An 11642-nucleotide genomic window follows, 5' to 3' on the forward strand; every position below is an offset into this window, starting at 1 on the left:
ATCGCGGCACGGCCTTATGTCGAGAGGCCAAGCTATGTGTGTGCGCGTGCGCGCGCCGCTCCTGGGGCGTTTCGTGCGCGTGCTCGGGACGTGTGCGATAAGTTCTCGTGCCTGCATGTACCACGTTTCTACGGGAGCTTGTTGTGTTCGGGTATATAGGCACGCGACCAACATTCACTCTGCCGCCTTGAGGAGCACGCACTCTTCGGCTGTCGCTCGCTCTCGGTGGCGACTCACCCGTGACACGCTGCGCTGTCACTTTCAGCGGCACGAGTCTCTGGTACCGATAGGCGAAAGGAGCTGAGCAGTGCTTTCTTTACGTTAGTCTGGAAGATAGTCGAGGCTGGTGTCTTCGATTGTATTGCTTGATTTCCGTGTTGTCATTCTAGTTTGTATCATTTGTAGGCTAGTCGAGTGATGTAACGTAGGTCCCCTTTTCTCTTTTAACCAGAAGTCTTACGGCATGTTTTTGACGTCAGCGCGCCATTTTTCCGGAAAGCTTCCTCGTGCGGCTTATTCCGTGACTGACGAAATACTGTATCGCCGCCAAGGTGGCCATTGAAACATATGGGTAACAGCGCAGATGACCACAAGAAGGGAGGCACGTACACACAAGCACATACACACACAGCGCTTGTGTGTACGTGTCTCCCTTCTTGTGGTCGTCTGTTCGCGCTATTACCCATGTTTCACGATGAACCAACTCGCCCAAAAAGTATCGATGAAGATAGTCATTGCTTGTAAGTGGTTTGGCCTTAGTCGGCGTTATCCTTTCGTATACATCCCTGGAATACGGATAGCATTCAATTTGGAACTGGCCATCGCTCTCTCTCTCTCTCTCTCTCTCTCTCTCTCTCTCTCATTCTTGTCCTGGCCTGCAGTGCTATGTGATCTATGCAGACGCCAAGGAAAAGTGATAGACGGCACCGTTGTGCGGACGGCGAATGTGGTTGATATCAGCTAAAACTAGTGTCATGAACGCGAATATGAATTTGCACTGAGGCAACCAGCGCACCCAAAAACGCAAGCACACCTTGAAACGCTGCTATTGTCACAGAAAAGGCTCGACCGCTTGTTACACTCCTGTAACACGTGAAGGCGAAAGTCTGCTGCACACTTCCTGATGCGCCGTCTCGCATCGTCGCGTTGCTGCTTTCGCAGTTCGGCTTCCTCGGCTCATTTTCGACGCTTAGCTGCGGCTGCCTTCGCTCGTATAGCGGAGTCAGACTCGCGCCAACGACGTTTCTCTTCGACTTAACGATGTATCCTCTCAGCAGGGGCTTGAAACGTATGCTGTTCTGTGTGTTGTATGGGTGATTTCAATGAATGTATGCACTGTTCGCTTCACTTTGATTAGCGCTTGTAGCCTCCGCCTTACGGGTGTATGAGCCATTGAGAAGGTCGCGTGGTTTTTTTGTACCACTCGACTAGACGCAGCGTTTTTGTACGCTGTATGCGTGATTCCAATGAATGTATGTACTCTACGCTTCATTTTGCTTAGTGCTTGTAGCCTCTGGATTACGAGAGGGATGAATCATTGCATTTTAGGCTTGCTTAGGGGGATATGAGTTATTACTGATGATGATAGTTCTTGTGCCATTGGACCGTACGACGCTTTTTTTCAAGGCCATTGGAGGTATGAGCCACTTAAAGGGCCCCTCACCAGGTCTGGCTATATTGAGCTGACAAGCGCAGAGCTTACAATGTGCGCTAACGATCGTGCTTGGAAAGAATACACCGCTACGCACCGCGGGAAGTTTTGAAATTTCAATCCGAATGCCGTTCTCCATTTCCCTCGCGGGAGCCGCGCTCCAAGCCGGACCGTGACGTACTCGTGTCCCTGCGCCTACGTACTCGTGTCCGCAGTGTGACGTCGTTCGTGGTGACACGTGGCTTCAATAATTATTCAAGGCAATATCTGCTGGCTTGAATTGACGAATTGAAGTTTAGAGAAATAATAAAACACACAAACGAAATGTCTACCTGTTTTTTGTTTTACTTCCCACCGACGCAAGAGAGATGTACTTCCGCTTCGTCTGCTTGTTCCCATGGTCCTGCAGTCACGTGTGCAGCTGCCGAAACTATGCCATTTTGTACCGTGTTCCAGCGCGTGATCATGCTCTGCGATCCATTTGTTCTGCCTCAGTATTCGTGTCACACTGAATTATACCGCTAGTCATGTGTCCTTGTGCACAGCGCGCAAAATCGTGCGCTTTGCAAAACGAGATAATCACGACAGCTCGCGCGCAACGCCTTCAAGGCGTGGAGACATGAAAAAAATTTTTTTTTCATGCGTTCTTCAATTCAAGCGTTGCGTACTGCTTCAGGAAGCACGATACACACTGCGGGATTCATATATACCCGATAAATAATTTAATAGCATTATTAATACCAAGCGGTTTCGGTTTCTGGACTCCAGGTGATGCTATGACGTCGTAGGAGAGGAAACGCAACACGGCTTGGTCACGTGGGTCACAAAAAGTAGTGACGTAAAACTATGCTGCGTCGTCTGCTCGCGCATACGCGTGCTCTGCCAGCAGAGGTAAACAACTGGTGATTCAAAGTGCATGTCGTGATTATTATAATTATTGCGAAGAGCGACAACAACGGTAAGGAAATATTGCGGCTTGTGAGAGTCGGTGATTCATTCCGAAGCGCCGTAAGCTTTAGCTTTAAAGTGAACCGGAAAAGGCCTAGCGACGATATCAGTGGCGCCGAACGATCAGCGGCGGTGAGGCTGCCGTCGGTGCCAGAGTGACCACACTTCGGTCGCTGATTGGCCGCTTCGCCGTACGGCTGCCACACAAATGGGTCCCGGGCCCGTGCTCTCTACGGCAAGGAAATCTGGCCGTTCGCGAACAAAACCGCCGTCGTACGGGGGCCCGCGCACGGCAAACGGCGTGCGGCGAGTTTCCGTGCCGGTAACGTGGACGGGCCTTTACACATTGAGAAACGCCAAGCGAACGAGAGACCGCTCCGAGCTGCCGAACTATGCGACTGGCACATGCTACGTCAACTGCTCTCCGCGACAGCGCTGTGCATGTCTCGGCGGGTCAAGAAGCTCTCGTCCAGCAAGTACGTCGAGCAGCCATGGCCAGTGGAGTCCTGGAATGAGGACACCACCCACTCGACCTCAAGAGCAACCACCTCGATGGTCCGAATAAATGTTTTCTCTCTCTCTCGGTTGGCCAGGGGCTAGGGTTAGCTCGGTTACAGTGTTCTAGAAGCCTGTAGCATAGAGAAAGGATTTTTAGAATGACAGGAAGCTGAGCTAGTTGGTTAGGATTCATAATGCTAAGAAGGGGCAGTTGCGTTCAGACACGGACACAAGAGGAGAGAAGCGGACAACACGAACGCCGCATATCCTGGTCCCTTTCGGAGTCGGCCGGCTAGTGTTACATTCAACGTGTAAAGGCCCGCCACGTTACCGGCACGGCAACTCGCTACACGCTGTTTGCCGTTCGCGGGCCGCCGTGCGGCGTTCGTGTTGTCCACTTCTCTCCTCCTGTGTCCGTGTCTGCAGGCCTTACCCCTTCTTTGCATTAAAAGGGATTTCTATATGCCTGTAGCTCGGTCATAGTGGAGGCTATGCTCGGTCGCTGGCCTCAGCAGGCTCCGTAATCGGCATTTCATCGCTACTCGTCATACGTCACGTTTTTGTGCTAGTGTGCTATGACGTCAATATTTTCGTTCCTCCACTGTGACGTCATAACTGCCGCGCTAGCAATGGGTCTCGACCACGAGAAGGAGTTTTTAATGACTTTTTGGAACTGAATTAAAATTATTTTGAAATGTTTGCAGCGTCCAATACCTCGTTGTGGGTGTCCTCGCATACGGAAGCAGCCTACAACATACTTTTTATAGCCCCAAAATTTGGTGTCCCAACCCCTTTCAGCGAAAGTGCGCAGCGCCGCAAAGAAAAGAAAAAAAGTGAGGAGAAAAAAAAAATGAAGGTGGGGCCCGTGACATGCGTCACGCGATCTTCGAGGTCCGGTATGGGAGAACGCAGGGAAGGAATTTCGCTTGCGGAAGCTAGACGGGTCAAGTGGAGAGAGTGTCTCGCTTTGCAGTGGAGCTCGCCGCATGAAATCATAGGTTCGCGGCACTGAAATATTTCTATCTCGGCTATTAATGAGCCGGTTTGAAAAATTTATGGCAGAACAACTTCCAGTGTATAACCGAAATTTTCTATGGGGCCTGGCAAGGGGCCCTTAAACGCTTTAGCCTTATTCTTTTCCGCCGTTTTGTTCGTGTGGTGCACTTCCCCCTTAACACGTATTTTTCAGGCTAGATGGGATAGACAGTAATTTTCGTACGTATTACCCTCATAGCCTCAACGCAGCTAGATTACGGGGCCGTTTTCATTCTAGTAAATTAACTGGAAAGAAAAATGTCTGCGAGCCGTGGCTACGCCGTAAAGGTGCATTCACAGCGTTCACCTTTGCCCACATGTTGCGAAATGCGCAACACTTTCGCATTTGCGTCTAGTGATGTCATCATCCAGCGTCGAGGAAGCGTTTGCAAAGTGCTCGCCTTAGGGGTCATAATTGTCGCTGTGCCCTTGTGCCAGTGATGAACGAGCGCTCTTTGAGACCTAACGGTGGGCAGGGGCGTCACGTGATGCGCGACTGATGTGACTGGTGCGCGCGGAGGGGGAATGGGGAGGTAGTGGCAGTACGCAGCCTTGTCTAGCGGAGCGCGTCCAAATGCAAATGGCGTCTATGGGTCGGACACCCCGGGATCTTTCTGCGGTAGCGCCGTGCTGTTTGGCGTCCCCATCTAGGGACGACCACCCGATGGTTGGGGCTACTTCATCCACCTCCAGTTGGTGGCCTGTTGACAATCGCCGCGCGGGCTTTTGCCTGCAGCACGTTGTGGCTCTTCTCTCTGCCCCCCCCCCCCCCCCCCCCATTATTGCGTGAACTGCGGAGCGGCCCTTTGAAAAATGGCGCGGTCGAGGAGGGAGCTGGATACCCTGCATTTGGGACCTTCAGTTCGATCGTAAGCGAAGCTTGCGTCATGCCCTCGGAAATCCACGGTTTGCTGCTTGTTCAAAGAATTGAGGCAAGCTCCCGGCGTTTGAATCGCATAAAATCGATTGGTGTACGCCAAAATGTGGCAGCATCTTTGTCATATAGTTGTGACTTGGGGGCCTAGCGAGCGAGAGAGAAGGGAATGCGCGAACAAGGACACAATGGTGGGGAGTAAGCCTTGTAGAGTTGCTCGATTCACCAGATCCCGAAGAGCTAATTTCGCGCTGCGGAGCAGCGAAGGAATGGCTGGGCTCCCGATTGTGGCCCGATTGTTCCGGCACACACACGAACCATCGCTGCTCGGGAGGCCCTAACGGAAGGGCAAACATCAGAGAGGCAGAAACCACGGAGCCGTGCGAAGGCCAATCTGCGCACGAACTGGGCCGGCCCGCTTTAGAGCGCGCGTATATACGCCCGCCCAGCAGCAGTGCGCCGAGATACCGCGGCTCCAAACAAACCTCCCGCGGCAGCGGCTGATAACGTGGAGCCCTTGTTTCCCTCTTGGAGCAAATCTTCGCCGCCGCATGGCTGGCGGCCTTCTGCGATGCAAGGATGCTGGGGGGTTTGGGCGCTCGGCGCGGGCGTATTTCTTGGAGCGTGTCGCCTTGATAATGGCGCGCGCACGGCCGCCGCGTGGCTTCTGCGTGCGACTCCATCTGCCGCCACACGGGATGAAGTCGATTCGCTAATGCGCGTTCCCCAACCCTCCTCCGCGCGCCCCCTTCATCCCTTGGTGCTTGAATTTGAGAGGAATTTGATGAAGCGCGTTTTCTTCTTCCTCTCTCTCTCTCAACGGAATCTGCTTTTCTGGCCGCACATTCTCCTGTTACGCGGACCTTTTGTTAAATGCGGACCCCGGTTCTCTTTTTACCTGTTCGTAGAAGGGAGCGAACCTGTCTTGCCCGATTTCGCGCGAGCTGCCGAGGCTTGCCGCCTGTCGCTGTGATTAGGGGCTGGCCAGCGGGAAAATGGGATTGGCGCCCGCGCGCACCTGCTTGCGGTTTGGTCCCCTGTTTTCCTTCGCGTGAGCAGCAGTTCCTCTCCTTGCGTCATTTGTTTTTTTTTGTTTTGCCGTTACGCTCGCGTTCTCATGTTGCCCCCGCACCGTTTCTTTCTTTTTTTTTCGTTTTGTGTGTAGGACTGAATAAGATGTGTGTTGTCTGTACTGCTTGCTGGCTTCCGGTTACGCTCTTTGCAAACACCGGGAGCGATAAATTTCTAAACGTCACTGGTCATCAACCTGCTTTTTGAGCGTACTTTAGCGCTACTTGCACCGTTAAGGGTAACAATTTGCCGGGTATGAGCTAAACGTTAGAGTGCAAGGTCTGAAACGGAGAATTGTTTAGTTTTCGTGAAATATAATTTTAGTGTTTCTGTATTTTTCTTCCCTGTCAATTCCATGTGCGGTGTAAGGCTGTTTCTTAGAATCCTTGTGTACTGCTCATGATTGCTGAACGGATTCATTCGACATTCCTTTTTTTTTTCTTTGTAACGCTAACGCTTCTTCGTTAGAGTGTAACGTTATCCCAGGGGATTAGTCGCATCATTACAACAAACTTAAAATGCACTCATAAAGCAAAAAAATGAATAAAGAAGAAAAAAAAAGCTTATTCGACATTCCTTCCTCACAGCCATTCGTAAACTTTTAAGGGGCTACTCCAGCTATTATCATTTAGACGGCTCGATGTTTTTGTCGTCCCGAGCAACCGCGAGTCCTCTGGCCGTTACTGAGGCACGTCATCCGCCTTTCCCATTCATTGAAACCTGTCGATGCTCTTACCGCATTTTAACACATGAGAAACATCCACTAAATCATGCCCTCATGCAAAGAGATAAAACTGAAATTCATAAAGTGGTTCGGTATCGTAAAACAATATTCCTGAGCTTTATGCAGAGTGGACGTTAGCTACCTGCCTCGGATGTGCAACCGTCATGTTTTTAGCAGACGGTCGTGAGTGAGGAGACACCGTCGGGTGAGCATGAAATAGCAAGCGCCCTCATTCCTGACTTCTCTCGCTTCATGATCGCCCGACGGTGAGGCACATCACTCATGAGCGTCTGCTGAAGTGACAGCTGCGCCCTTCGGCAGTTTAGGGCCCTTATTCACAATGTAAATAAATTGTAGAGGAGGATTGGAACGGTATAGCGGGTTGTCCTCTCCAGCGCTCTTGCTCGGGAAACGCTGCTCGTGCTGGGAGTCCGCGTGCCCTGCTCTAACGGTTGGTCCCAAACGCCGGTGACTATTAAACGCCTTTACAAAATAAATAAATAAAAGCTCTTGCACTAGAATTGATCGTAAGAGAGAGTTCTAGCTAATCTTGAATATAGACATGTTAGCGAAAGCGCACAAACAATGACAGAGAGCACTTACGAACAAGAAGCTTTGTGAATATGGCCACAGTTTCGTTTTCCCTAGTGAAATGGGCTGGAATTTTTCTCTCTGCAAAAATTGGCAGCTTTGCCGTTTTGGATGTCTAAGAACGTAATGAACTTGTCAGATCACGGGCTTCAAGTCGTTCGTTATTATCAGCTGTTTGGTGCACTCAATTAAAATCATAATGAGTGTAATTTGCATGATTATTTAATTACTAACTGGAGTCATTTTAATATGTATACCTCCGCTGTAAAAGGTTGGAAATCGCTCAATTATCGCATCTTCACTGCTTATCATTAAGGAATTTCCAACGCATTTTCCGAAACAGCGTACGTGTGTGTCGCCGGGCGGGTCTCCCGTTATTAAACCGTTCATAGTGTAGCATTCATGCTTCTCTGTTGCAGCATGTTTTGGCCAATGTGCGCTATAGTTAGAATGCTGACGCTGACCAGTGTTTTGTTTCTCGCCGTTACAGGTACACCCTCCGCGGCAAGGTTCGCGACGAGTGGGGCAAGGTGCAGCTGACGTTCGAGCTGGAGGTGGTCCAAGTGCAGCAGCCCGAGCTGCTGGGAATTCGCCGAAAGCGCCTCACCGGTGACGCTTGGCACTACAAGCGGGTCTGCGAGGAAGTGCTGAAGATCAGGGCGGCTTGAGCGAACCCCGTCTGCTGTGTTGCCGGCCACCGTCGGGTGATGCCATGCCGCAGCGTCGTCCACTCGTTTCCTTAGTCAAACTCGTGTTGCGCTTTGCCGCTCGCACGTTGTCCGTACTCGGATGTCAGGGCAGATGTCGAGCTGGCATACCTGCGCGGCCTGTGAGTAAATAAAGCTGAAAACGGGCGTGCCGAGCCACATCATCGTCGCTGTTTCTGCGCAGCGGGAGCTTTCTGTATAGTACAACAGCTGGCGTGGCGGGCCGCAACTTTGTCGTGCAGGCAGGACACAGACTCGCCGCCATTGTTGCCTTCCTTCCCTGAAGGGACCAGTGCTCTATATGGTAGGCAAACGACACACAAACAAAGTGGTTCAAACGTGATCGCACAACTTGAAAACAAAAGTCACTACGAATGCACGTGCGTAGTTGCTTTGAACTCTGGCGTGCTATGACCGCTCCTAGTTAGTAAAAAAGAGCTACCGTCCCATTATTTAACGCGCTATAATGAGAATATTCCTGCTCTATTGGTCGCGTCTGACGTTTTCAGCTTCCATTTGGGTTGGTTGCTATGGCAACTTTCTTGCGAATTCGTTAAAGTTAAAGGACGCGTAATATGCGTCCAGCCTGTTTCTTTTCAATGCCATGTCATTTTGTAGTGGCAGGTTTTAGCCGCAGATGTAATATTATGAAACATCTGCTCAATGATTGTCCACTGCACATACAGGTAGCCACTTTTGGTGCATGCACGATTACGTTCATCGGCGGCCAGGTGTGAGGTTAACGTTGGCACCGAGTTTCTCCTGCAGCTCAAGGTGGTGAAATGGTACCACGTAACGAATGGGCTACACCATATATAATACAGCTAGTGCGGCTAACAAAACTGCCTAGTTTCCTATTTAGCGTCGTACACTTTTGCGCAAATTTGAGATACCGCATTGTAGTGTTGGGTATTTCAAGCGTTCGTTAAACACTCTGCATTAGAGCTCATATTTTTATTCGCACTTGCGCGTCCTTTCAAGCTGAAATTTACTTTTTGGGGCTTTTCTATTGCTTTAACAATGTGCCTCCGACATGGCATGTCCTTTAACATGACGCAAGTTTTTGTTCTTTCTTATTATTTGTATTTCGCGTGAAAAAAAAAATTGGGAGGACCTTATTAATTCTCATGTATACCATTTTTTAGAGCCGTTTGCACTTTTACCTGTAATTAAAAAACGGCATTTGTATTTTCGTACAAACTGAGTGTGCGTCGATTTTTCTAGTATTAATCTCCCGCCAGTGTGTTCATGCTTTTTACGTGAATCCGCGCTGTCTGCCTGCAGTTGCAGATGACGGGCGTTTCACGGGCTTTTATATCATTTATGTTTTGCGTTAGTGTGTGTACGTATGTCTGCGCTTGCGTGTATGTACGCAGGTTTACTAAGCAAGAAGCGCGTTGGTGTAATATATAAACAGTTGTTTTGTCGCTTTGCGTCGTGATGGTGCCTTGTTCCGCGGTTACGTTACAGCGTATGCGGACAGGGCGAAATAGTTGCTCATGAGGGCGAACCATGTCGCTCGTTGCCTAATCGTTAACTCTACTGCCATCTACTTGTGTGCCACGGCATTGAGAAAAGTTGCGGTGGACATTGAAGCTGGTTTTCGGGAGCCTCCCCTCCTGCCGCCTTGGACCACTAAACTCCAATCTATTTTTTGAAGTTTTAACCTTTTCGCCACTGAGCGAGTAATAGTCCTAGTCTTAAAGGATTACAGCCACATTATCACTTTCTTCAATCCCGAAAGTCCTGTCGTACGAACCTTATGTTTTATCTTTTGTGTGAATAAACCTTTTGTGTAATCTCGTCGGTTTCATGCCTCTTCATGAAAGATATGAAGTCCGACTTCTTGGGAGAAATCAATTTTCTTGATTTCCCAAGTGCGTACTCAGTCTTGTATTTATGGGTAGCCATGAAGCAAACGCTTTGAAATTTGCGACGACTGGTGATGTTGCAGTCTGGAGCAGCTCTCCATACGGCAACATAGGCGTATATACTGGGGCATAGGCGTATATACTGGGGAGGGGGGCCAAGGGCGGTCCTTGCCCCTCCACTCTCAGGGCTGGGGGGGAAATGTAGGTCATTAACCCGCCACTTTTGAAACCCGGGAATATATGCGCCTAGAGTCCCAACCAAGATCACTCGGGTCTACAGAAAACGGCTTGAAGCACTGATAATAGAGATCTGGCCTCTCCACCAGCTGCACTCGGAGTCACGGCCACATTGGTTCTTCAGCGCACTCATCACTGGTATTTATATAGCACACAGCGTCTGCACGGTAATACTTCGTAAATTTCCCCACCTTTGCAAGTCTGCAGTAGCCTTTCAAGTCTTGATCTAGGCATTGTTTTGGGCTACTTGGTCTGTCAATAGTGCAATTGAACCTCAATAGTGCAATTGAGGTTTCCGGAACTTCAAAGACTGCTTTTACTTATTTGGTCGTGAAAGGTGTTCTCGCGGTGAAACTGAGGCAGCACGAAGCGTTCGCTTCTCGCTGCCAGCGATCTTCACGTCAGCGTTGTGACAGCGAGTGCTCCTGGTCATCGAGTGAGATGTGTTTACATTTGCCTGTACGTGCGTGACACCATGCTTGTCATAGGTGTACCTACCGGTTCGGGGGGAGGTGTGCCCCTTCCCCCGCATTCAGAATTGAAAAGGAAAAGTACGCGCACACACTTACGTGAAGGTGGGCACTGTCGGCTGCACGCATACAACAAAACAACAACTGAGGCCATGTTTTCTCTCAAATGTGTGCTCACATAGGCACGATTTATTTATTACGTACCCCATGCTTTAGGGCCTTGCTTCCACGTGCTGTAGCAGATGACGCGTTACACCGTACTTTGCGGTGCGAGACGTCTGCGGGACGTGCCTTGCAACCCTGCATTGCTGAGAAAGATATCGCTAGGCTGCCCAAAACAAGTTTAATCCACCATCCCGCGTTTGTTTGGGCCGTTTAACCTAACCATCTATGAAAACGCAAATCAGATTTGCGTTTATAATTTCGGCGTATTTTATCAGTATTAGCGATATGGACGCTAATTATGTTACTTTTTTGTCTGTTTGCGGCAAACTTTGCTCTCTAGCAACCAGTGACTTCATTAGTGACGAATGAACAGTTGGCGATATTTTATCGACTTATAAGTCAGAAAGATAGCTTAGAAAATGGCCTTCAAGAATGCGCTTTTATATTCAAAAGCCACATCCAAGTGGTCCAAGCGTGGCACTTGACATTTATCAAGCGCGTGACTTGGCCGCACGAGAGTGAGGGCGAAGATTGGCGTCACTCGATGGCACCCTCAAAGCAGGCGTCCGATGGAGATAGCAGCGCCGCGGTGTGGTCGCGCAGACGCTCCTGCGCCCGGAGCCGTGGGCTGCGTATTTTTGATTGCGATTGTACATATAATTGAATATTACAAAACCCATGTGAACCCGCAGCGTTTAAACGCTGCGGGTTCAGCGATGTCGCTAAATCCATTCGATTGGTAGACGCTTGGCAAGCGTGTCGGAGAACTAATTTACCAAGACCAAGTGGAATAACTTTTC

At 49.8% G+C, this 11642-nt stretch overlaps 1 protein-coding gene across 2 annotated transcripts in view; it reads left to right on the forward strand.

Moving 5' to 3' along the window:
* The window catches only part of LOC135920476 (maternal embryonic leucine zipper kinase-like), a 154412-nt gene extending 144510 nt beyond the window's left edge, over nt 1-9902 (forward strand). For both annotated transcript variants that reach the window (XM_065454736.1, XM_065454733.2), the window contains one exon: nt 7883-9902. In XM_065454736.1, coding sequence (XP_065310808.1) covers nt 7883-8060 — 178 coding nt within the window. In that variant the 3' untranslated portion in view covers nt 8061-9902. The remainder of the gene's footprint in view (nt 1-7882) is intronic.
* Nucleotides 9903-11642: the final 1740 nt, after the last annotated feature.

This window comes from Dermacentor albipictus, chromosome 1 (assembly GCF_038994185.2).
Source record: "Dermacentor albipictus isolate Rhodes 1998 colony chromosome 1, USDA_Dalb.pri_finalv2, whole genome shotgun sequence".
Taxonomy (NCBI): Eukaryota; Metazoa; Arthropoda; class Arachnida; order Ixodida; family Ixodidae; genus Dermacentor; species Dermacentor albipictus.